At 40.6% G+C, this 27626-nt stretch overlaps 1 protein-coding gene and 1 pseudogene across 1 annotated transcript; one reads left to right on the top strand and one right to left on the bottom strand.

The window, feature by feature from the left end:
- Window positions 1-4668: 4668 nt before the first annotated feature.
- Snrnp48 (small nuclear ribonucleoprotein U11/U12 subunit 48) lies at window positions 4669-24485 on the bottom strand. Its single transcript, XM_027410384.2, has 9 exons — window positions 24292-24485; window positions 20100-20213; window positions 19819-19879; window positions 18849-18923; window positions 13592-13780; window positions 12818-12939; window positions 8697-8785; window positions 8064-8222; window positions 4669-4846 (listed from the first exon to the last, which is right to left on the bottom strand). Exons 1-9 carry the CDS (start codon window positions 24445-24447, stop codon window positions 4798-4800), a joined length of 1014 nt encoding a protein of 337 aa, XP_027266185.1. The 5' UTR covers window positions 24448-24485; the 3' UTR covers window positions 4669-4797.
- LOC100768236 lies at window positions 24446-26749 on the top strand (annotated as a pseudogene).
- The last annotated feature ends 877 nt before the right edge of the window (window positions 26750-27626 follow it).

Here is a 27626-nt window from a genome sequence, read left to right as displayed (position 1 = left end):
TACACGACTGGCCATCGTGGATGAGTAAGGGACTCAAGACCCTATCTGGTGGAGGGGGAGTTATCATTTTCAGGTGTATGGCCACTGGTGAGTCCACCATGTTCCACTGGAAAGTTCCACTTCCAAGCTCATGCTGATGGCACTGGTTAAACTAAATAGGCCACAAAATCCAGGGGGCAAGTAAACTAGATAATCTACCATGAGTACTGTCATGATGGAAAAAAATGCGGAAAACGTGTGGCTTGTGATACCTGTCCATTCATGATGCTAATATTATCATTTCTATTAACATGATTCCTAACCAGGCATGATGGGACATGCATATGACCTCCACTTCAGAGTCCAAGGTATAAGGATCACCATGAGTTCAAGGCCAACCTAGGCTACAAAGTGAATTCTAGGCCAGTTAGGGGCTGCAGAATAAGACCCTGCCTCAATTAAAAGAAGAGCTGGGTTTTGCGGGGCATAGCGGCACACACTTTTAAATCCAGCATTCGGGGGACAGAGGCAGGAGGATCTGTAAGTTCTATGACAGCCAGAACTATGTGGTGCCTGGTGTCAGACTCAGATCTAAGGGACAGGAGTTATGGGTGGTTGTAAGCCAACATGAAGGTGCTGGGAATGAAACCCTGAACCTCTTGAAAGAGCAGTAAGTGCTCTTAACCACTGAGCCATCTCTCTAGTCACCAAACATTTAAAAAGAAAAAAATGTATTATCAAATGGTTCCTGTTTTCAAAGGGCTTGTGTATATGGTGTTTGCTTGGCAGCTTCGCACTGATGTGGCAAGACACCTGAGGAAATTACTTAAACAAGGACAAAAACTTTACCTCAGTTCATCAGCTCGGAGCTTTTCAAGCCATGGTTGCTTGGCTCTGTTGCTTTAGTTAGAAAATAAGTGAAACAGGGATGGGCCCATTGCCACTAACCCAGCAAAATCACAGATGGCATTTGAAGTTGCTGATTAACAAAGTAGCTGAAAAAGTGAAATTCCTAGATGAGGTAAGCAAAAGTATATTGTGTTGAATGAGGGCAGCTGCCTTTTAAACTCTTGTGGCAGATTCACTGCAAGCTGCCACCTCCCAACACTGTTGTTCCTTAACGACCAATCAAGCCCTAGACATTTCAGAAATATTCTGAAACGTGGTTTTTTGTTTGTTTTGGGGTTTTCTGTTGTTGTTTTGGGTTTTTTGTTTTGTTTTGTTTTTTTTGTTTTTTGCTTTTCAGGAACAATTTTAAGACTTACATTTGTTTCATCAAGTGAGCACAGGCTCATGGCGGCACATGCCTGTGGCCAGTTCCTCTATCTACTCAAGATGGTGGAGTCTGGGGAATCATGGCTCCAAGCCCAGCTTGCACATAGTGAAACGTGCTGAGAGGACCAAGGATGAAAGGAGATAATGAGAGTTCTTTCAACTAATCAGCCCTGCTCATTGAGTGCCCTTCTGATACACAGTCGCCTCTGGTACACACATGGGAGTACAGTGTCTGATCCCCAAGTTATCCTTAATACATTAGCATACCTCTTCCCAGGTCTCTTAATATCTGTCCTTGAAAATGGGAGTTAAGCTTATTTCCCCTACCAACTCTCTATGGATGTACAAGCAAATCATGAAACTTGAGTACAAGCTGTTTACAAACCTTTAAACATTAAACACATTCAGGCAGTAATTTTCCTCTCCCAACTCCTTGCTACAACTACACAACATAGTTTAAATTCTTGCTAGACCCTTGGTATTTTAAACCTATACATTTAATACTATTGAAGTTCAGTTTAATGAAGACAGGATCTCACTATGTTGCCTAGGCTAGTTTCAAACTTTGAAGCTCAAGCAAACCTTCTGCCTCAGCCTCTGGGATTGGGTACTTGGTGGACCTGCCACCTTCTGGCTATAAAACCAATTCTTGGCTGCTTTTATCAATCTATTAGAGAAATTCTTACTGTGACTGGAAGCCATACCTTGCCTCATTCTTTACCTAAAAAAGAATGTAATACCAGTTACCCAGAGTACAGCACCCATGCCTGTGGAGTCAGGGTTTCCCTGTGTTCAAGCAATCCTCCTGCCTCAGCATCTTGTGTGCTGGGACTAAAAGCATGTGCCATCAAACCGAGTGTTTTAAGTCTCAGGAGCTGGCCACTAGGTACATAGTAAGCAATAACTATTCTTAGTGTACCAACAAAGTTCAGGGAGAAAAAAAAAATACTGTGAGACTGGACATGCTGGTGGGAGAGTCAGATCTGAATAGACACATGAGCTGGAGGCAGAGCCAGGCCTATGAACTTGATGCTAGTCTGGGCTACATAGTGAGACTGTCTTTAGAACAATAAAAATGCTGAGATGTCAACTGGCGGTAAAGCACTTGCCTAGTGTGTGTATGAATAAGACCTTGCTTTTGGTCACAGCACACACAAAAAGGGGTGGGTGGGGCAGATATAGTAATGACTAACAGCAGCAATTGGTAAAGCAATACTAAGTGCAAGATGCTGGGTCTGAAGATGCTGTCATATTTAAAATAACAAATTAGCAGCTGCTGAATGTCGGGCATGGGAGCTATGCTCCTGAGGTGCACATAGCGCTGCAGGCAGAAGTACAAATGGTATGGCAACTGGCCCAAGCGCCTCTTGTTCTTATTTTACCTAACTCCACACCTTCATCAGCTGGTTATACACTTAAAAATCTGTAAGGAACGTTTCCTACATCTTGGCCTTTCCCTCTCTCCATCCTGACCTATTTCTTCCACACCACTCCTTTCCATTTATTTGTTCTATAAAATAAGCTATCCAGTCTTACTCTCCAGTTTGTCCTAGTTGGTAGAAATCATAATTTAAAACAAAATTGTAAGTTGAACATACAAAGTTAAACTGCTAATAATTTGTAAGATTTTGATTCACAAAAGCAATTATGTATGATTATTACTGTAACTCCTATGTCCTTCGGTTGTGTGTGTTCTGTGTGGGGGCATATCTTCACATCTATGTACATGCATGTGGAGGCCAGAGGCCAATCTCCAGGCAGCATCCACCTTGTTTTTTGTTCAGTCTCTCAGTGAGCATGGAGTTTACCATGTAAGCTAGGCTGGCAGGCCGGCAAACCCCAGGAAATCACCTATCTCGACTTTACTAGAACTGGGATTATAATCCTTTGGTTCTGGGGATGCAACCCAACACGGCAAGGACTTGACTAAGCATCTCCCCAGCCTTGGGTTTTGAGGTTTTGAGTTTCAGGGACGAGTGCTGTACCACAGTGGTAGGACACACGCTTAGCACACACAAGGCCCTAGGTTCAAAGCCAGTACCATGAAGGAGGGAGACGGTGCTGGGAAACCTGAATTCCATATATTTGGTTCCACAGAACTACATATCAGAAAGTGACCGGTTACCTCAAACTTATAAAGAGTAGTGTGGGTGGCAGTGCACAGCTGTAATCCCAGCACTTGGTGGGCTGAGGCAGAAGGACTGCATTGAGTTTAAGGCCAGCTTAAAGTAAAAGCATGTATTAGAATAACAAAAAGCAAAGCTGAGCCCATCTTTTATGTATGAAACCAGAGTCAATCTGATCAAAATTATTCCAGATAAAATAGAACATAGTGTCCACCAATAAAAAGGAATGTGCTACCAACATACACAAAATCAACACCAAAAATGTAAAGTCACCAACCAAGGTGACACACATCTATAATCCCAGCACTTGGAAGACTGACACAAAAATTCAAATTCTGAACCAACCTGGACTCAAAGACAAAAATAAACACTAAACACCCCTGTGTCAAAGGGGAGCTCACGCTGAGGCATTCCCACTGCCAAGAGCTGTGGGAAAGAGAAATCCAATCGATGATAACAAAAAGCAGAGTTCTGGCTGCTCTACATTAGGGTAGAGACGATAGGGGAGGTACAAAATGTCTGGAGGCAGCAGAGCAATCTACACCTTCTGGTGCTTGTGCAAATCCATTTCATGAAATGTATTTAAAAATTAAAAAAAGAGCACAGTATTTCAATCACACAAGATACAAAATGATAACAATTTTTAATTACCAAATGCAACATGAATATATATTATATTATTATATTATATTATTGACAAGCCCAAGTTTCCTTTGAGCAACCTCCCAATCCTGTTATCTACCCCAATTTCTTCTACATCCTTTTCCACATAAATATAGGAATTTGGAATGGCTTCTAATAACCCTTTAAAATATAACCATATACATATATAGCCATAAGAAATACATAGTATTGCTTCTCACATGGATCTAATGCTAACTTAAATATACCTACCACTTGTCATTCCCCCTTAGCATTACATTTTAAAGATCTATCCATGTGAACACAGATCAAGATTATTTCTTTTAAAGTTAACGTAGTAACTTAACCTATGACTGACTACACCATAGTTTATTTAGCCAGGCCATTCCCCATTCAGAAAGACAATCAGATTGTGTTCCCCTATTACAACTCCAGTAGAAGGATAGACAGTAGTCACTGCTAGGGTAGAATCTAGCCTCACCTGTGACTTCTTACAATGAGAATGTTTTCATGTATAATTTACCCATTTGAAGTACTGATTTGTGAAAATAGGAAAAGTGATAAATTACTGAAAAAATGAAACAAATAGTAATAAGAATCTATTAAAATATTAAGGAAAATATAAATGTGTAGGGTACAATTTTGATTCATGGTCTGAAGCATTTATTAAAATGAGTATTACACGATCATAACAGCCATTTTCTCTTATGTAAAGATTATAATTAAAACATCAGCAAACTTATTCTATAAGCATAATTACTGCAGTCACATTCTTTTATATTTTTTGCTTTCTTCTTTTATGACTATGATGTCTTTCTCCATCCCTGAAATAAACAGGCATAAAATTATGAGAGACATTTTAATATTAGAACTTTCTAATAATTCAACAGTAATATATTTTTATCAGACATACTGTAAGTTAAAACATTCATTTAGAACTGAACAATTTTTTTTTGAGACAGTCTCACTATATAGCCTCAGCTAGCCTAGAACTTACTATGTAGACCAGGCTGGCCTTGAACTCAGAGATCACCTGCCTCTGCCTTCTGAGTACTGACATTAAAGACATGCATCACCACTCCCAGCTGACAACACTTTTAAGAGTAAAATGGGAAAGTCAAATTACTAAAATTAAGATCAAGATTAAAATACAGGTAAGCCAAATGAAGAGGCTCCAATTAGGGAGAGGAAGGGAGATAAACACAAAAGAAAATTAAGAGGGCAAAATAACAATAACGATGTCTGAAAAAAGTTACAAGGAATTATACTACTATCTAATAAAACAAAAACAAAACCATACTACACCCAAGTCTCTTTACAAATATATTATTAATATGAAATTTTCTCATCTGGGCTGACAATGCTCCCTCTAAGAGCCAAACCAAAGACCACCTAACAAAACCCCCAACATCAGGCATGAAAAGCCTTCTTTTGAGTTGTTGGTGAAGAGTTGTCTAAGAAACTCCTAAAACATTACACGTTATTGCTATTGCCCTTGGTTGCCCCTCAGAGGTGGAAGGTTTAAGTCCTTATTGCTGAAGACACCATGTACTTCAGACACAGGAGTCAGAGACCCCTGAGCTGGAACTGACATGAATAAATGCCTTCTCCTTGACGAGTAGCTTTCAGGGTACCAGAAGGCACCACGAAAGTTTCCAAAAGAGGGAAGCAACCAACAGTCCTACCCAACTCTGAACACAACAACAACCAGCATGGCACAATAGCCCTAAGGGTACAAGAGTGGCAAGCTCTCTAATTGGACTTAAGACATGCTCAACAAGAGGGAAACCATGTCAACTCTGAAGAGTCAAAGTACAGTTTCACTAGACAGGCAAGAGTTCATCTGCGGGAGTTAGGGGTAACTAAGCAAGCCTTTCATCTTCGTAAGAGAAGAACTAAATCACAGCTAGCTTTAGACCTACAGACTGAATGAGAGTTCAATAGGCAAAACTGTCAGGCCAATAACAAAAAGCTTTTTACTAGGGCCAGAGAGATGGCTCGAATGCTTACTGCTCTTGCAGAGGACCAGGGTTCATTTCCCATCACCCAGGCAGCTCACCAAGTGCACATAGCTACAGTTCCAGGGCATCCAATGCCTTCTTCTGGCCTCCACAGGCAGCTGCACACACTGGGTGCACATAAGCTGATGCAAGCACACACACTTATATTTTCTTTTTGAGTCAGGATTTCTCTGTGTAATAGCTCTGGCTATCCTGGTACTCACTTTGTAGACCAGGCTGGCCTTGAACTCAGAGATCTGCGTGCCTCTGCCTCCTGAGTACTGGGATTGAAGGCATGCAAACCACCACAGCCTGGCAAATAACTTTTAAAAAAAAAAAAAGATTCGCTAATTCTTTACCAGTGGCCCTAGAGACACATGTGAAAGCCTAGTGTTTGATAGCACTGTGCACATCAAACTAAGCCAGGCAAGGTGGTACATGTCTTTAATCCCAGCACATGGGAGGCAGAGGCAGAGGCAGAGGCAGATAGATCTCTGTGAGTTTAAGACCAGCGTGGTCTATAAAGTGAGTTCCAGGACAGCCAGAGGTACCCAGTGAGACCTGTCTCAGAAGAAAAAAACAAAACAAAACAAAAAAAAAAAAAACAAAAACCAAAAACAACAACAAAAAAAGCAACAACAACAACAAAACTAAGTAGGACACAAACCCGGTCTTCCAGGGGCTAAGACTCTTGGGAAGAACCACTAAGTACAGAAAACAATAATGTACTACTGTCCTTTTTGCTGGAGTAAAACAGGACTCAGGAAAAGGCAAGACTTCACCAAGCAAGCATTAAAAAAAAAAAAAAAAAAGAAAGAAAGAAATTAGAAGGATACAGTGCAAAATGGCATAGATATGGATGAGAACTCAAGTCAGGCTAGCCAGGGCAAATTGTGTGCTCCATGGGATAACAGAAAGTACAAGAAACAAGCAGAAACCGATGCTAAGTGCTGAGAGCCATTCAAAGGAATGTGAATTTTGCTGTCAAGTTTTAAGAGAATTCTCTTGGGCAGCACAGTAGAATTGGATTCACAGAGGATAAGTTTAAAGACATCTACAGCAACCCAAAAGGTGACCATTATTCTCTAGTCTAGACAGACAGCAACAGGAACAGAAAGGAGCTATACAACAGAATGGACAGGAATTTGGACCTGACCAAAGGGTAAGCAGCAAATGACTACCTGATTTCCAGCTTAGGTAAATTTGAGGGGGTTATCCCAGCAACCAGGACAGGAATACTGGGGAAGAAGGACAGACTAAGAAACAGTTTAGTAGGAGCCCCAGTCAATGTGACACCCAGGGGAATACGCAATAAGCAGCTGGCATACAAGATTAGATAGCTTAAATTTATTACTTAACATTAATCCATATCTCCTAGTTATCAAAATTATACTACCAAGGTTAAAATTTACTGATAAGAATTGGGATGTGTCTGATTCTAAAAATATTTCAACTGAATTAGTATGAAGATTGAGAAACATGAGAGGACAAGATGAGCAGAAGAAAGGTCTAAGCAAATACCGTAACATTACTTTCATGTCAGGTTAAGAAGTAACTTTAAAAAAAAGATGGGGGGGGGGCACCAAGCTGGTCACCTGATGATGCAAGTCTATAATCCATGATACTTGGCAGGCAGAGGCAAGAAGCTCACAAGTTCAAGGCCTGCCTGGGCTCTCTAGTGAGTTCAAGGCCAGATTGGGTAACACAGTAAGGTTCTGTCTCAAAATTTAAATACATCTAAACAGAGAGAGAAAAGGACTGAAGTTATAGCTCAGTAGTAGAGCACTTGGCCTACGATGCATGCCTATCTAGATTCAATTTCTAATACCACAGAGAAAAGGGGCGGGGAGAGGGCAGTGTTTTACCATGCACACAGGACTAGGAACTACAACTCTACAAGGGCAGTCTATGAACCAAGTGACAGTGAATCTGAACAACTGCATGAATTCCTCCCCTACCTTAACTTACTCCTACAATTTATTTTCCTGCATTCTACCACACAGTCAACAATGCTGGATGATCCAGGATTAGACAGACTCACCTCTCTTTCCTCCTTCTCGACTCGGAATTTTTATCCTTATTTCTTTTTCGTTTGTGTGGGCTCCTACTCCGAGCCCTTCTATGCCTTGAATTTTCCACATCCAAGTAACTTCCACCAGACTGCCTCGAGTCTACCGAAGCTGATCGCCGTTCTTCATTCCTGCAATAAAAACAGAAAGGAACATCCATCCGTTCTCCACTGCACGCACAAACCCAACGAAATGTTCTGTATCACACCAATGGCAGCTAGGGTGTGAATAAACAAGCATAATCTGACATTCTACAAAGGTAGGATCAAACAAACAGCCCTATAATGTAACTTACTTCTATTTCCCTAACAAGGTTGTATGGATGTACATACGACTATGCCTGGCAACATCAAAACTTCAAGAACAGTAATTCTGAGCACTGGCAATAAACAAGCACCAATGAGTCACAGTATGTTACCAAGAGTCTTGGAAATGCTATGGCTTATTAGTACATATAGGTGATACATTAAAAAGATACTACTTTAAGCCAGACATACAATTGTAACATGCGAGAGAAACACTGCACAGCAAGTTCATGCCCCTGGGTTCAATATAAAAAGAAAATTAATTAAGCAAATGCTTCATCAGTAAAGACAATGACATACTTTTCAGCACCATCTTCTGCTCTTTCCTGTTCTTCTTGCCAGTGGTTACTGAGTTCTTCCATGTGCACCTTTATCACATCCCGAATTACCTTGGAAGAAGTAAAACCAAATGTCAGATAAGGAAGTCAGATAAAAACCTCAAAACACAAAACAAAACAAAACAAACAAAAAAAAAAAAAACACAGGGGCTAGAGAGATGGCTCAGGGTTGAAAGCATCTGTAGCCCTTCCAAAGACCAAGTTTAGTTCCCAGCATCCATGTGGTGTGGCTCACAACCACCTATAATTTAAGATTTGGGAATCTGATGCCCTCTTCTGGCCACGCTGGGTACCTGCACTGGTGCATGTAACCACACACATACATGTAATTAAAAATAAAATCTTTTACTAGGGGCTATGATATAATGGACTTTGAGATACACATATTCAGGAACTATAAAAAAGGCACTGGACACACTAGTGAATAAATGGTAGGTGGCAATATTATTTCAATGTTAAATTTCAAGTTGGAGCGATGTTGTGACTCTTAGAAAATAGCCTTATTCCCTGGAAATACACACATACTATTTTGGGATAAAGAATCAAAATGTATGGAACTTACTCTTGGATAATGCAACAAAAAAAATGTACAGATACAAAATAGTAAAAGATGTACAGAAAGGAAAAATGGTGGCTGGGTGGCGATTCCTATAATCCCAGTACCAAAGGAATTCTAGAACATCCTGGGTTACACTGTCAAGAAAGGGCCAGTGGATAGAACGAGATGGAGTAATGGAAGACAAGTGACATGAAGGCAGAAGGAGGGACTATTTGAGGAGAGGAGGGGAGCCAGAGAAGGGAGGCAGAGACAACAGAAGACAATGAGGAGTTTATGAATAAGAGCAAAGAATGATGGCATATGCACATAAAAACATCAGAATGAAACCCATCACATTACAAGTAAAATTTTAAAAAAGAATGAAGGAATAAAAAGGACGGGGTTGATGGAAATGGTGAGTATAAAAGGCACAACACCCACAATGAAAAGTTGTGCAGAATTCTTATGGCTGTTCCTAGTCTCAAAACTTTTGTATGAGACATGATTTTTAAACCTTATAACTAAACCAAGATGAAAGACAGAGTGTGAAATATTACAGTTACTTCACAGATGCTCCCCCAAAGAGTCAAGTCCATAAGCTTTGAGAAACACTTGAAAGTTTTTTCTGTCTTACCCACACTATCAAGCACAGGACTAGTCCCAGGGTAAACAGATAAAACCAAACAGAGCTAACACTTCTCTCTTGCCTACCTAGGAAATGTTTCAAGTATAGGAAATAGGGGCAGTTACCAAAGAAAGGCACTACAGAGCCATGTAAAGTAGCCCATGTCTTTAATGTCAGCACTTGGGAGACAGAGGCAGGCAGAGCTCTGTGAGTTCAAGTCCAGGCTGGTCTACATAGAGTGTCCCAGGACAGCCAGGAGTACACAGAGAAACCCTGTCTCAAAAACAAAGAGAAAGCCACTACAGTTCAGATCTGACTGCAGTTTTTCCCTCCCTCAGAGAAACTTTCAATAGCTCCAAAAGCTAAACACAGAACAATGCCAACATTCAATAGGGTGTGGGAGTTTTCCATGACTTCAGGATACCACACAGTAGAAGCCTTAGTGAGCACACTAGGCAGTTTCCACAGAACCCTAAGCTCCAGCCATCCCCAAATTACCCTCAATGTTTTAAATCTGTACTTAGCAATACCCACTACTTTCCAGCTGGCAATTCTTAGCCCTATTTCATGTTGACTGTATATTTTCCTACAGAAACCCAGTCTGAACCAGCAGCTACAAGCCAGCTCTAGTACCTCTTGAGCAGCCCATTACTACTTTTTGATAGTTCTACATGAGCTCACTGAAGTCCACTGTAGTGGTTTGGATGAAAATGCCTCCCACAGAATTATTGGATATGAGGCCTTGTTGGAGAAAGGGTGTCACTCGGGGTGGGCTTTGAGGTCTCAGAAGCTCAAGACAGGCCAGTGTCACTCTCTTCCTACTGCCTGCAGATTCAGATGTAGAACTCAGCAACTACTCCAGTGCCATGTCTGCCTGCATGCTGAGATGCTTCCTGCCATGATGATAATGGACTAAACCTCTGAACTGTAAGCCACCTGTAATTAAATGTTTCCTTTATAAGAGTTGCCTTGGTCATGATGTTTCTACACAGCATAGAAACTCTAACTTAGATACCCACCTAGAACCCACCTAGCACAGGTGTATCACACATAAAAAGACCAAGAGTTTCCTTAAGCTTCCTTGCTTCCTTTTTCCCTCAGAGCTGTGACCTCTAAGACCTCACCAATCTAACCTTTCAAAAAGAACCACTGCTCCCTCATACTTGAGCACACACACAATCTGTAACATGGTTCACTCTCAGCACTGAAAGCTCAGATGATATCTTGCTGTATCACCTTTGCAGAGCCTACAGCAGTGTGTATACATAATAACTGTAATATGTAACTTTTTGCTGAAACTTGCCAAAATTCAGGTTCTAGTTCAGAGCAAACAAAAATTATGTAAGGCATGAAACGGAAGCAAGGAAGGGTAAAATGCAAGTAAAGTCAGAAGAAGGGGTAAACTCCAGTGTAGAGGCAGGACGTAGACTGCTAAGGAACAGAAACTCTCAGGAAGCTCTAAAGAAGACTGTTGAGAACGAGTTTACCCTGGGCTACACAGTGAGTTCCAAGACAGCCCGAGCTCTGGGTTACATACAGTGAGAGAACCTGTCTCAGTGAATGAATGAGTCAATGAATGGATTAATAAAAACTCAAAAAAAAAAAAACAAAACAAAAACAATTCAGCCTAAATATTTAATAAAGTACATAAAAAGCATGTTAAATCTCTGATTTGTCCTGTGTTCAGTTCCCAGCATCCACATGGCAGCTCACAAACACTTATAACCCCACCCCTCCTTCTCCCCCCAGGGTTTCTCTGTATAGTTATCCTTGGCTATGTAGGAACTGACCCTGAAGACCAGGCTGGTCCTGAACTCACATAGATCCCCCTGCTTCTGCCTCCCCAGTGCTGGGATTAAAGGTGTGTGCTGCCACTGCCTGGCTGATTTGTATTATATTGATTAATCCTCATGATAACCCTGCAAAGGTTGTACTATTATAAAAAGGAGGAGGGGTTGCTCCCAGAATCTAAGAAAGTTCAGTGGGGGCTGGAAAGGGTGCTACAAGCATTGGCTGCTCTCAAAAGGGCCCATTTCAATTCCTAGCAGCCATATGGTGGCTCACAAGCATCTTTAACTCCAGCTCCAGCTCCAAGATCCTCTTCTGGCCTATATGAGCACCTAAACATACATAATACACATATATATACTCAGGCATACACATAAAAAATAAAATCTAAAAAATTTAAAATAAAAAACCTCAAATAACTTATGCAAGTCAATGACAAACAGCAGAGCCAACTCAAGCCAAGGAATATGGTGGCATACTTCCTTTAATTCCAGCATTTAAGAAGCAAAACCAAGGAGGATCTGTGCGTTCCATACCAGCATGGTCTACATAGAGAGTTCTAGGACAGAGAGGACAATATAGAGAGCCAGCCTCAACTTAGTACCAAGGGAAATCTTTGCCTGGCAAAGAGGTGGGCCTGTGAACACTGGGCAAGTACAAACTAGGTGTGGCAGTGTGGTGATATATTGCTTGTACAAATAAGGCCTGTCTGAAGGTCAGAGAATAGAGCCTGCCAATAGTTAACCATACAGATCTGGAGGTCTGTACAGACAGACAGGAAGTGAGATGGCTGGGCACAGAGAGGATATAAGCAGGGAGAAAGTGGAATTTGCTCTCTTGTCTACTGAGATACTAAGGAGGTAACGTGTGGCTGTGGTTTGCTCTTTCTCTGATCTCTCAGCATTTTCATGTATATCTGACTCTGGGTTTTTATTATTTAAACCAATTAAGAATTCCATTAACATTCTGGCACCCAATGTGAGGCATGAACCCACAACCCAGGGATTAAGAGTCTCATGCTCTACTGATTCAGGACACTTCAGAAAAACCTCCAAGAGCATAAAACAGACTTGGAAAACTATGGGAAAATTTTATTCTCAACACAAGTGCTACAAAATTATGTGACACTTACCTCAGTGTATGACTTTTTGGTTATATGAACATTCTTGGCTCTGTAGGATTGGCGCCTTCTTTTGTAATCTCTCACTTCTGCCAGGATTTCCAGGTAAGATTTTGGACTTTTTCGGCTATTATCTAATGAAGGAATAAAATTATTACATGCTTAGAAGTTTTTAAATTCACATATGTATGTAAGATATATATAGTATATATTAGATTATGTATATATTTGTGGGTTTGTCCATGTGAGTGAAGGTATCTGAGGAGTCCAGAGGATGGCATCTGATCCCTTAGAGCAGGAGTTACAGGTAGCTATGAGCGACCCATTAGGGATACTGAGAACCAACCTTGAGTCCTCTGCAAGAGCACTACAAGCTCTTAACCACTGATCTATCTCCCTATCCCCATTTTTAAATTAAGAACTTATAGTTAGAAATAATCCTGTTCAATACGTTTCAAGGTAACACACAAAAACTTTCAAAGTATTCTACATTATGTACACAAACAGGATATTTTTAATCACTCTTTTTTTTTTAACCCATTAGGTAAACACAGAATTGTTCAAGTCCACAGATTATATAAAAGTGGTATTCTTATAGGTGGAACTATTTAAAGTAGGAGTCAAAGTAAAACTTCATAAGTAATCCCTTTAGTTAATAATGTCAATATGAGATGATACAAAGCCAACCACTTTATCCCACCTCAAGTGACACAAAAATAAAATCACTTTACTAACACTTGTGAGACAGAATGCCAAGAAATGTAAAGAATGATATTCATCTTAAACCTTGATTGACTTTAGCAGCCAAGTCTACAAACAGATCGCTGTCGTTTTCAATGACTTGAGAACCAGATCGATTTTTCTTTGTCTCCTCAATGACAAAATCATAAAGGGCAAGACGATCTGCTTGGGTAAGGTCACAAACAGATCGTTTGTGATTCAGAGGAACTTCAACAGGCACTGAAGAATACATTCCTAAGATAAAATAAGACAAGAGTAAATGGTGGATGAAGCATGTGGATTTATACTTTAAGCATGTGCTATAACAATGCAATATTAACACAAGCTACTTTTTTACACAAACAAAAGAAAAGGATGTGGTAAATGGTAATGTCCGTGGATGTCTGCTATTCTCTCCACACAAGGTTAAGACAGGGTCCATGAAACCAGGCAGTAATAACCACAGGAGATGACTTGCTCATCAGAAAGTCTGTTTTCCCTTCATGACGATGTCTTGCCATGTTTGCCAGGCTGGTGCAGACTCTGAGCTTCAAGGGATTCTCCTGCTTCAGCTTCCCAAGTCACTAGGACTACAGGCACAAGCCACAGGAAAAGGCTAAGAAAACCCCTGTATAACTTAAGTATGGCCTCTATTACAAAAGGAGGAATTATTTTTGTGCATATGCCTTTTTTCTAATAAAAGCTGAAAATATTTTTAGTAGGCAATGTACATTTTTAGTCCTTCTAAAAACAAACTAAAGAACTATAAATATGTAAAAAATACTCATATGAAACATTAGTAGACATTCAATACTCAAGTTCATTACATCTGTGCAATGACTAGAATAGGGAACCAAAAATGTAAATTAAGCCAAGTATGATGGTACACACTAATCCTAGCTCTCAGGATTAGGAAGATCACAGTCGGGCCTACACAGCGAGAGGTCAACCTGGGTGGGCTACACAGTGAGACTTTTTTTTTTTTAAGTAGAAATCTTAAAGTTCCTAAGACCAGGAGAAGACTATTTAAACTAGTTTTAATTTCCAAAAGAGGAAGTATGCTGGCTTAACTGAATAGAAAAGGTAGCAGCAGTGCACCTAATTAATTATGATCATTCTAAAATCTGCTCACGAAGAAGAATAAATAAATACAATACCTTGATATGATGTATTAAAACATCGAAGAAAAATTTTGTTTTGAGATTCAGGTGTTCTCAAAGAAATATAATGACTGAACTGTAAACAAAGCAGCTGAAAACAGTCTTCCTACTGCAAAGAGAACGTCACCACTAAAGGAATGCTAATGTTTGCTAGGTCACCCTAAAGGAGTTAACAGGAGCTCTCCCCAGACCTCCTTAACATCTCAGATAAGAGGCAAAAGAATTCAACTAAGAGCATACACAGAACTAAGCATATTTTTATAAAAAAGAGATGGAGGGGAGAAAGAAATGACTTTACATTTCACACTTCTCCACAAGCTATGGAGAGCTCAGTGGCACTGAGGCTGTGGTTTAACAGGTGCAGGTAATGACAGCTGGACGTTGCTACAAGGGGTTGGAAATGAATGGGAATCCCTCTTAAATCAGCCAATCACTCTGATGCTGAAGCACTATCCAAACACTTTATGTAGCCAGGTGTAAAACATAATATGCAACATAAAACTGACTTTGGCAAGCCTAATTCCTTTGACTATCAGCTATAAAAATCTGAGAGGAAAAATACAAAATTTAGAAAACAGTACAATAATCAAGCTCAAAGTTCTCTTTTATTATTAATTTTAAGCTTCTTTATAATAGAAACTAATACTTAAATTTATATATGCAATCAGAATTCCAAACCAAGACTTCTAAGAGCGACAGTTATTGAAATAAAGTCAGAAGTTTCAGAGACACTTTTAAAAGGATATCATTTGCAAAAAGGATACTGCATATCTTTAAATAAGGAGTACATTCAGGTTCCTAATTCCTCTTTATACTCACCCCAATTACTGAAAAAGAAAAAGTACAGAAAAGGTTAAGCAACAAACTACATTTTAAATCTCTCACAACAGATATTTGTGATTTAAAAAAAAAAGGATAAGCACACTTAAGCAAGCTTCATTTATAGGAAGTGTAAATTTTCAAACTGCAAGTTTGCATATGGTTTATGTGCTGCAAGTCTGTTTCCTCTTCTTGCATTCTTTAAATTGTGGTAAAACATAAATGAAACACAATTCATCCTTCTTATCAATGTTACTTACACAGTTCAGAGAACTGGACCAGACTTCACTATATGCACTCACCAGCTTGTCCCATCTCCAGAACTCTTATCACTCCAAAATCAGACTTCAATTTACCTCCATGCACATTCTTCCTGTTGTCACTTGCCATCATGGGAAACTAACCCACGACACACATATTTAGTAAAAGGAACTGTCTCAGTGTGGCACTCATGCCTGTATGGAGCACCCCCAAAGAGACAATCCCTAACATTAAATAAAAAGAAAACCAAGGCCCATGAGAGAAAACTAACTTGCCCAAATGGCCCTCCGAGGTTCTTTTATAGGGCACTGACACCAAATCATTTGCCACATCTCAAGTATGCATCATGAAACTTACAGCAACATGAATGCTTAATATTAGAGAAAAAAGATAAACCACTAAGTATAAAATTACTACTTAGATTTAGGCACATTTTTAAAAGAGGATCACAGATGATATTAAAATAGTTATGGTGGCGCATGCCTTTAATCCCAGCACTCGGGAGGCAGAGGCAGGCAGATCTCTGTGAGTTTGAGACCAGCCTGGTCTACAAGAGCTAGTTCCAGGACAGCCTCCAAAGCCACAGAGAATCCCTGTCTAAAAAAAAAGAAAGAAAAAGAAAGAAAGAAAGAAAGAAAGAAAGAAAGAAAGAAAGAAAAGGAAAGTTATTCAAAGCAATCAAATCCTAAGATAGAATTCAAAATCAAGTAAGATTTTCTACTGGGTTCAAAGTAATTATCAGATGCCCTAAATTCAATCCCCAGTACCACAAAAACCAACACAACTGTTTCTGTGATGAGCTGAGCTCGATGTTTGAACTTTACTGTCTAGTTCCATATAGTCACACACTGCAATCTTCTCTAAATCATTTACTTATATAAAACTCACCCATGTCATCCTAACACTTTCTGCACATTATTTTTTCTTAGACAGTATGCCTACTGATTACTATAGCACTTGCCATGTCTACTCTCAAAAGACAACTGTTCTACTACACAGAAGAACAAAAGCTCACAAGTTGCATATGTAAGGGTGAGTAGCAGACTTACTTCTGAGGGACAAAAAATAAATGAATCGTGAGAAGAACTGACATGAGCATGTGTGTGCAGTCTGATGTTCTCACAACCATGTAATACATATGAGCATCAAAAAGAACCCCAGACCATGACTATCACTACATGAAGATCATTTGTAACCCAAAACAGAAGAACTCAGCTAAGAGCCTGTGACACAAGACAGAATTTGATTCTGGATGCAGCCTTGCTGCTACCCAGCAAAGGTGAGTTTCTTCCCTTTGTGTTTCTTCACATATATGGAGGGGAAAACAATTCTCCAACATAGCACAAGTTTGCTGGGAAAAAGAAATGAAACATGCAAAAGAGCTCTAGGTTAAAGAAGTTTAAAAAAATCAAAGGATTGGCTGGTGTGTGGCACACACCAGGAACTCCAGCGCTCACAAAGGAGGCTGAGGTAAGAGTACTGTCAGACTGAGGGAGCCCAGGCCAGAGATCCTGTCTCAAAGAAACAAGTGGGGGTGAGAGGGAGAGGACCTCACTAAAGAACAAACACACCAAAGGCTTTGAAAACAAACACACAAGGACTTTATCAGGCTGGCCCTATCAAACAGTTTGTTTCCTATCTGTAAAATACAGACACTGGATTACATGGCCCAAGTACTCTTTCAACTCCAAAACAAACTCATTAATCTATCTAAACCAGCTACAAGTCAATGTCTTAAAAGGCAAGACTCTCAAAAAAAAAAAAAAAAAAAAAAAAACTTCATTAAAAAACATCAATTCTACTGGTCTACTAACTAACAGGGCCAACAAAAACAACAGAGATCCTAAAAGACTTAGTGATCACAGATCAGGAATCTATAAATCTGAAAGCAGAGCAGAAGCCAACAGACACCAAAGTGGGAGCTTTGAAAGGAAATATAAGAAATCTGTTTAGGCTGGCAAGATGGCTCAATGCGTAAAGATGCTTGCCACCAAGCCTGACCACATGAGTTCAACCCTCAGCAGCACTGTGGAAGGGGAGAATTGACTTCTAAAGTCGTCCTTGGACCTCTACACGTTATGGCACATGTGCTACCCCACCCCACCCAAATAAACAAATGAAAAATATGTTTCTGGCTACTGGAAGTAACTAATGAAAGATAACACAGGCCAAGAACAAAACAATCTTCCTCCTAAAGTTACAGTGCAACTCGGGAAAAACCAAGTCCAGATAATTGTACACAGCCTCTTAGAACAGTTCTGGGGACAGACTGAAGGGAGAAAATCTGCATGATGACCACCACCGTGCCTGTGCATGCGTGCGTGCGTGCGTGCAAAGAGCAGTCCACCTTCCACAGAAAGACAACATTGGTAAGAGTTGTGCTCTGACTAAATGTCACACCCAGATTAAAAAAATCTAACCTCTTTATTACCTTCCTTCTTTCTGTTTGGGTGAAGCTGTTCTTTGAGCTTATAGTTAAAAAAAAAAAAATATTTTTAATTCTAGTTTCTGTCAAACTTTAAGGCAGAAACATTTTAAAACAGCTCTCAGCTGGGAATGAGAACTAACAAGCCCTCTAAGACAAAAGCAGGTAAATCACCATGCTTGTGTTTTCCTGGGGCATTCGATGTCTCAGAGGTCACAAATACAAACTTAGGAGGGAATATTCTCAGAGCAGCAATGGAGACTACACATTGAGCCGTATGTATATTTCAATATTCTCAAGCTCTCAGGGTCAGGTACTTGCACCCCAACAGAACAAAAAAGACACCCTTATCCAGTATACTTACTCACTAAATAATCTGTTTCTAAAAAACTTACCCACAATCACACCTATAAGTTAACGTCAAAAAAGCACCCCTGGCTGAGATGGTGTTTGAGGGAGCCTCCCGTGTATCTGAATAGGAAATAGCTAATAATCAAGTTGAAACAATGTAAGCTATTCCACCGTTAAATGTAAAACTGATACTTTTCCGAAAAATGTAACCGTTTCACAAGGGCTTTCTTGAGAAGTAGTATCATGCTTATTTGAGAGAGAAAAGAAATACCTTGATTCACCACTTAGCTGAAACTACAACACTTACTTGGACTATAACAATCCCCATCTTTCCCAGCTGCAGTTCTAGCTTGCTTAATTATCTGGAACTGTGAGTCCTTATCTGAAAAAGAAAAACCAGAATCATGGCTTATAACCTCAGTAAGAATTCTTTCTGAGTTAGCTACAGCCCAAGAGGTGATCAATTTCCAATTAGTTCAGAAAAACATAATCAGGCACTCAGGATTAGCAGGTACAAATTCAAGCAACTAATCTCTCTTAAAGTCCAGATACCACTGGAGGTATATTAGATTTATCATAATCTCTAAGGGATGGGGACAGTGTGCTTCCCTGGCAAACAGGAGAATCTAGGTTCAGTCTCCAATACCACAAAAAATAAAGAAATGTAAGCAATAAACAGGACAGTATCTCACCTAAAGTTACGTATCTGAGTTGAATCCAGGACATCTGCTTCTAAAGGTCAATCAAGACTTTAAATATATATTGCTAATAACTGGAACACATCCCATTTCCATCTTCCCTTTATCTTCACTTGTATGAATCATGATCCCACCACCCTCCCTCGAGTCTTCAGTCAATGTTGTATGGTCATATTTTTGTTATAACCCAGAAGGGAGGTATGTGCTACTATATAATTGTTTGGTTTTCCTTTTTGTTTTTTAAGACAGGATTTCTCTATGTAACAGTCCTGGCTATCCAGGAACTTGCCCTGTAGACCAGGCTGGTCTCAAACTCAGAGATCCACTTGCCTCTGCCTCCCTAGTGCTGAGATTAAAGGTGTGTGCCACCATGCTTAGTCTACCACACAAAATTTTGCAGTATTTTTGTTCCCTGTTAAGATAAGCCCAGCCCTATTTTTACATTGCATGAACTATATTCATTGTGTATTCATTACTATTATCATTAATCATAAGAATGTCTATAAAACCCATTCTTTTACTAAAGAAAAATTGATACAAAAAATTGACTATTTTTCAATTATAATCTAATATACTTACTCAAAGTAACTGAAGGAATCTTCAAATTCTCATAGAAAAAAGCAGGATTGTGCATTTCATCCTAGTCAGTGCGGGGGGGAAAAAACAGAAACTTAAACTAGTATTCTTAAGGACTGCACAATTGGCTGTTTTAAGATTTGAAATAAATAATACCACTATTTAAATAACTAACAATTTGTGAAGTTAGGTAAAATACTATCTATTCTACAAGGGCTCACAATACACTCTCTTGACTTACTAATGAATGAATTACATGACATGATGTAATAAAAAAGTGTTACCTCTTCCTCTTTGGCATAACCCAGCTTCCTCAATCTGCAAGATTCCATATGCTTTGCTAGTGATGATTTAGGCATATGATGATTGGAATCATAAGGGCATATCGTGACTTCATCCTGTAAAAATCAAACAAAGAGAAAAATAGTATTTAAACAATAATCTAGTACTTCCTTTTCTGCAGAGTTCCCTTCAATGTGGGTATTTGTATTTTAAAGGGGGAGGCAGGGATTCTCTCAATACATCAGTCTAAAGCCTCAGTTCTCTCTCCAGCCCTTCAGAGCTTAACTTCCTTTTTTCTTGTTGGTTTGTTTGTTTTCAAGACAAAGTTTCTCTGTGTAGTCTTAGCTATCCTGGAACTCACTCTGTAAAGTAAACTGGCCTCAAACTCACAGAGATCCACATGCCTCTGCCTACAGAGTGCTGAGATTAAAGGTTGTACCACCATTCACCCAACTAAGCTTAACTTTCTTAATTCACTATCTCCCCAGACTCACAGCCATTGATAAATGTTTATTTCTATACATTTGCCATCACTACCTCACTGACACCAGCCACTAGCAATCTTCCTCCTACTGAAGCCAAAGAGCATGCCACAGTTGTATTTGAGCTCTTGATCCTGGGACTCCTGGTTCGCTTTGCTCTCTTTTGCTGTTTGCACGCACACTTGTACATAGGGGCACATGTGTAAATGTGCATGTGTGGGTCAGGGATCACATCAGGTGTCTTTCTCAGTGACTCTACCTTATTTTTTGAGACAAGGTCTCTTACTAAATCTGAAGCTCACCTAATTTGGCAAGACTGGCTAGCCAGCAAGCCCCACATCTCCAGAACTGAGCTTGCTGGTTCTGGGGATTCTTATGCTTCCGAAGCAAGCACATTATCAACTCAGCGGCATCCCTACCCCTTGTTGTTTTGTTTGTGTGGCAGGCTCCTGCTCTGCAGCCTGAGCTGGCCTTGAACTTACGTATGGCAATTTTCCACCTCAGCCTCCATTGTGCTGGGGATTACAATCATTCGTCACCACATCTAGCTCCTCATAAATGTTTATTTCTAACCCTCTAGTTCTTGTTTGGTTTCCTGCAGTTGCCCCTTTTAAATGCTGGTATTTCATGTAATCATTAACCTCTTGTCATTCAATAACATGTTTCCTAGCAATATTCTGGTTTCAGTTCTCATTATGCTTTAGTTTCCTCATTGGGGTACCTTATACTAGGAACAAGGTGGCTCAGAGGGTGAAGCATTCACCAAGCAAGTCTGAGGACCTCAACTCACACAAAATTGGGAAGAGAGAAATGATTCCACAAAAGTGTCCTGACCCAACCCCACATCATAGACACACAAAAATTTTCCTTAGTCCTTTAAACAATTAAGTACCTTGTTCTTAAAAGTTCAACATAAACAAAAATAAGTTCAATATATTCATGATTTGTGTGATTGTTGATCTTAATTGTCAAACTGACAAAATCTAGAATCACCCAGGGCCTCTGGACCTGTATCTAAGGAGAAGCATCTTGATTGGGTTAATTTGAGGTTGAAGACTATGGGTGGAACTACTCCCTGGTTCATGTTGCTAAACTGTACAAAGGAGAAAATGGGCTGAGCACAAAGATTCATTGCTCTTTCTTGGTTGCAGATGCAATGACCAACTGCTTCAAGATCCTTTGGCTTCCCTACTATCATAGACTTTACCTTAAACTGAAAGCCTTCTTAGTTTTGGTTCTGTTGTGATAAAACACCCTGCAAGGCCGGGCGGTGGTGGTGCACACCTTTAGTCCCAGCACTTGGGAGGCAGAGGCAGGGTGAGTAGACCATCCTGGTCTACAAGAGCTAGTTCCAGGATAGGCTCCAAAGCTACAGAGAAACCCTGTCTCGAAAAACAACAACAACAACAACAAAACCAACACCCTGCAAAAGCAACTTAAGAAGAGTTTACTTGGCCCACAGTTCCAGGTCACAATCCACCCTGCAGAGAAGTCACACATGTGAAGGAGCTATTCATATCCACAAATACGGGATGGGACAACGACCATATGATATGCTATTGCTTGGGTTATTTTTTTCCTTTAATTTAGTACAAGGCCCAGCCCATAATATGGTGCTACCCACCTTCAGAGTGAATTTCCCTACCTTAATTAATCCAATTAATAAATCCCTCCCTGGGATGCCCACAGGCCAACCTAATTTAGACATTCCTTAGTCAGACTCCTGTCCCAGGTGATTCTGCATTGTGTCAGAACTAGTCATCATGCCCTCCTTTCTTTCTTAAATGATTTATTTTATTTTATGTGCACTGGAGTTTTGCCTGCATGTATGTCTGTGTGAGGGTGTCAGATCTCCTGGAACTGGAGTTACAGACAGTTGTGAGCTGCCATGTGGGTGCTGGGAATTGAACCAGGTTCCTCTAGAAGAGTGCCAATGTTCAACCGCTGAGCCACTCTCCAGCCCCACACCTTATCTTATCTTGCTGTTTTGGGTATTTTATCACAACAACACAGAAATAACTAAGCCTCAAAAGCACCCAAACCTGCCTTCTCCCATTTCAGTGAAAAGTGCCACCTGCTCAAAAACTCCTCTTCCCTAGTCACCACATCCAAGCAATCGCCTATCCCTGACATTTTCATGTCTTAAATGTCTTTGAAATCCTCTTCATTCTCTCTGTCCCCAGTGCCACTTCTCCAATTCAAGATGTCACAGTTGCCTCTCTGAATGACAACAGCTATCTAACTGCTCTCCATCTCTGCTTCCAGGATGGCTGCTCTCTACTCCATTCTCCACAAGGCAGAGATTTGAATCCTCAGTTCTGCCATTTGCTGGCTATAAGATATTGGGCAACATAATCAACCTAACTTAGTTTCTTCACCTATAAAATGGAAGTAATAGAGCCTCATCTCACAAAGCTATCGTGGAAGTTAAATAAAATATAAATATGTGGCTATACACAGAAAACATTGGAGTAGGGCCTGGTAGTAAGTACTAAATAATTTTTTTTAGGTATTTTATTAGGTATATATCTTATTAAAAACCCAATGTAATTTGGATATACCCTGACTTAAAATTTGTCTATGCCTCCTCCCCTGTTGCCCTCATTTAAAAAACAACAATAACACAAGATTCTCTAGTATGACTGACAAGGACCTTTAGGCTCTAACCACCTACCTACCATCACTTCATTCTGAATTTACATTACGGAGGCCTGGTTGGGCTAGAACTATACAGACCAGGCTTGCTCAAATTTACCGAGATTCACCTGCCTCTGCCTCACAGGTGCTGGGATTAAAGGTGTCTACCACTATGCCTGGCCATCAGCTATCTTCCTAATATTCTAGCCACCCGTAAGTACTTGTCAGCATTCTGCAGATTAGGGTTACGGTGAATTTTAAATTAAGTAATGTAATGTACCATATACAAAGTGTTAGGTGAGTGCTAATACCATGATGCTGAGTAAGCAATGATATAGAAGGCTGTACTGGGCCCTGCTCAATGGCCTGGAAATTCCATAAATTATCTAATACATGGCTCAAAATTCTTCAGTTCTCCCCCAAATCCACTACACAGTGCCGTTACTAGGTTTTAATCCATGAGCTATAATTGGTTAATTTACAACTCCAAATATACTTGTAAAGGAACAAAGGAAGGTATTTTCCTTCTAATTTCCACTTCAGTTTTAATAGTGAGTAGCTTATATGTAAATCAAACATCTCAAATATTTCCATTGGCCTATGACTTAAACCTTGGGGTTTTTTTGTTTGTTTGTTTTGTTTTGTTTTTTTCAGCATAGTAAACAGAGGGGGTATAAGAAATCACCGCGCAATTCAAATTCCCCTTCATCCTGAGCTCATCAGAACAAAAGCCAAGATCACTCAAATACACTTGTTCAGGGTAGCTGCTGGCTACCGTTCCTTAGTGGCGTCCTTTGGTCGTCCCAGAACCGGTACTTTTCCGAGGGGAAGGCGTCCGGGTTTAAGGCAGAGAAAAGAGAACTCGACCCCAGCTTTCCTGACGCTGACTGTTAACGCAGTGCGGAGTCCTGATGACAGATGACACCAGAAGCACCCCCGGGACACGCATCCGACGAGCCCTGCCCTCCGCTGCACCGCACCGGGGTGGAGCGCTCGGAGAGACCGGGCCCGAACCCGCGCCTTCCCTCGCCGAGAAGCCCACAGCCCCGAGAGGCCGGGCCACCGCGTCCCTCACCTCGGCCTCCGCCTGGTCCCCAGGGTCCAGCTGATCCAGGCTCCATCCCAGGGACGCCGTCACCTCCTCCAGAGTCCGGCAGCAGCTCTCTACGAACTCACTCAACTCCTCCTGCAGCCGCCGCCGCTCCTCCAGAGGAGGAGGCTCAGCCTCCATGGTCGCAGTTCGCCTCGCGCAGGAAGTAATCAAACCGCGGGCCGCGCGCGGGCTTCTGGGAGCTGGGGGCGGGGCACAGGGGGTGGCACCAGCCTATCAGAAAGAGCCGCGGGCAGGGCGGGAGCGGTAGTTTTGAAAGATGTCTTCCGGGCTCTTCCGGACAAGACTCGGTTTGCTAACAGCTGGTTTGTACTTGCGTCTTGTCTTCCCAGAGCGTCATTCCCCACGCCTCTTCAGCGTTTTTAGTTAAAACGATTTATATCGGCAAGAAAGCTTAAAGAATAACAAAAAAGTGTCGGTGTAGCCTTCCTCTAGCTCATTAGCATTTTGCTGCTTTCAGTTACTCTAAATGTCTTCTTAGCTTCTTGGCTCTTCATCCCAAATGTTAGTATGCACGTCCTCAGAACATTTTCCTACATGACTGCAACGCATGATCAAACAGAAAATTCTACCGCGCGGTAGTGGCGCACATCTTGATCCCAGCTCTTGGGAGGAAGGGGCAGGTAGATGTGAGTTCGAGGCCAGCCTGGTCAACAAGGAGAGTTCCAGGACAGCCTCCAAAGCCACACAGAGAAACCCTGTTTCAAAAAACCAAAAAGAAAAAAGAGAAAGGAAGGAAGGAAGAGAAAGAAGGAAAATTCGTAAAAATCATCGAACCTAGGGTTTAATTGCTGTCTACATATTCTTCTTACAACAATTTTATTACATTTTAGCCAATTGGCTATAATTAGTAATAGTCTCTTAATTTATGACAGCCTCCTCTCCTCTCTCTTCAGTTCCCCGTCTCCTCTCTGAGACAGTGTCACTATGTAGGGTGGCTGTCTGGCCTGAAGCTCGTTTTGGAGACCAGACCTGAGATCTGCCTACTTCTGCCTTCCAAGTACTGAGATTAAAGACTTGCGCCACCAGTCTGGGGTAATTATAGAGAAGAAAAGAGAAAGGGGACTGAAAGTTTTCTTTTGGGCCTTTGGTGGGCTGTTACTAGTGGCAGCTTCTAGGAAAACAAAGAGAGTAGAGGAATATCAGACTACATGTTCCTCATACCCAATCATTTCTGAGCATGGGTAAGACAGAGAAGGCAAGAATCTTAAAAAATAAAAGCCAGTTATTCTAGTTCTGGAAACCAAATTATTTTAGTGTCCACAGTTATTATTATTTAGCCAAAATGTAAGAGCTTTACAAAATGGTGTGACCATAGCTAACACAGACCATAAGAATATGTCTCCTACGTGTCCATATAACCCTCCACTGACCTATTCTTACAAGTTAAAAATCTTTCTTCCCATGTAGTGTCTGTCACATGTTCACATTTATTAATAGGCATTTGTCTCAGTTTCTTTCCTGTTTCTTTAATAAAATACTTTGACAAAAGCTATTTAAGAGGGTGTCATGAAACGTCCACATTTTATCTAATCACAGCAACAGAAAAGTAACTAACACATGGGGGAAAGGGTTTATTTTGGTTCACAGGGTTACAGTCCATCATTCCAGGAGATATGACTGTGGTAGGAGTTTGAGGAGATTAATCACACAGGATTCAAAGTAAAGAAGCAGAGAACATGGTATAAGTGCATGCATCCCATACTCAGCAACCTCACCCCTTCTCATTCAGTCCTGGGCCCAACATATGAAATGGTACAGACTACATTCAAAGTAGCAGCTAGCTCAACATGGCATGAAGGAACCTTGGGAATGATCTCCTGAAGGATAGTGGGAGCAGACAGATCTGACCAAGCTCATCAACACAAGCAATCAACTGCAGTCACTCTTGGATGGCTTCTGATTCTTGCCCGCTCTCACTGTTAATTATGTATATGATGATCAGCTGACATTCCTTCCTTCTGCCATGAAAGAGCTAGAAAATTTTCAGAAACTTAATGTCAGCCATAACAAACCAGAAATTTGCCCTAAAGGAATTAGAAACATAAGAAACCTGAAGGTGCCATGTATCTAGCAAAATAAACTAAACTGTGTAATGGAGAGATTTGAACCTTTCTAGTTTAAAAGATTCAAAAAATCATCTGAAAACTCTGCCTGCTATTTTTGCTTTCTCTATCCAGTCTGTTGCAATCCTGTCTATATAGTAGACAACTAAACAGTCTGCCCACAGAAATAAACAAAATAAAAAGATTAAAGCATTTAGGTTGTAGTTCAAGCCTCTCAGAGCCTGTGCCTCCCGAACTGATCAGTGTGGAATCACTAGAATTAATACTAAATAAAGAAAGGAAGTGTTCTACTGGAATTGCCTTCATGTAGGCTATTGAAAGAATTACATGTAGATGAAAATAGACTGAAATATTAGGACAGTGGTTCTCAATCTGCCTTATGTTATGACCCTTTAATTTAGTTCCTCAGGTTGTGGTGACCCCTGTGGTTGTTTGAAAGACAATGACCCTCGAAGTGAGTGGCGCTGCTGGGAGGTGTGGCTTTGTTGGAGTATGTGTGCTCTTTCTGGAGGAAGTGTGTCACTGTAGAGGTGGGCTTTGAGGTTTCACATATGCTCAAGCTCTGCCCAGTGAGACAGTTTGCTTCCTGTTGCCTGCAGATCAAGATACAGCTCCCTCTCTGTTCCTAGGTCCCTCTCCAGCACCATGTCTGCCTGCATGCTGTCATGTTCCACCATGAGGAACCTCTGAAACAATAAGCCCACCCAATTAAATGTTTTCCTTTTAGGAGTTGCCATGGTCATGGTGTCTGTTCACAAAAGAAACCCTAAGGTACCCCAGCCATAAAATTATTTCCATTGTGACTTCATAACTGTAATTTTGCTACTGTTATGAATCATAATGTAAATATCTAATATGCAGGATATCTTAAATGTGACCCCCTAAAGGAGTCACAACCCACAGGCTGAGAACCACTGTATTAAGGGCAATATATTAAGCCTTGGATGTTATCCTTGGGCCAGACCCAAGGGACAACAAGTTAAACTCTGCCAGACAAAACAACCCTACTGTCGTCTTCAGGAAAGCTTGACTAAGCAACAATGGTATTAGTAGTCTGTCCTGTCCATTGGGAAACCTTCATTTGAAATTCCTGGCTCTAGAAGTTAATCTTTCACAAACCATTCAAAGAAAAATGGTAAGCAAAGAACCTAAGGAGTCCTAAAAACCTATAAAGCAAGCTTAAAGATCAAAGACTGTGGACCTGAGACTGCCTTGGCACTGCCAATGAATCCT

Source organism: Cricetulus griseus, chromosome 3 (assembly GCF_003668045.3).
Source record: "Cricetulus griseus strain 17A/GY chromosome 3, alternate assembly CriGri-PICRH-1.0, whole genome shotgun sequence".
In the NCBI taxonomy this organism is placed as follows: Eukaryota; Metazoa; Chordata; class Mammalia; order Rodentia; family Cricetidae; genus Cricetulus; species Cricetulus griseus.
Note: the sequence above shows the minus strand (reverse complement) of the source record. Positions and strands in the feature narration are given on the sequence as shown.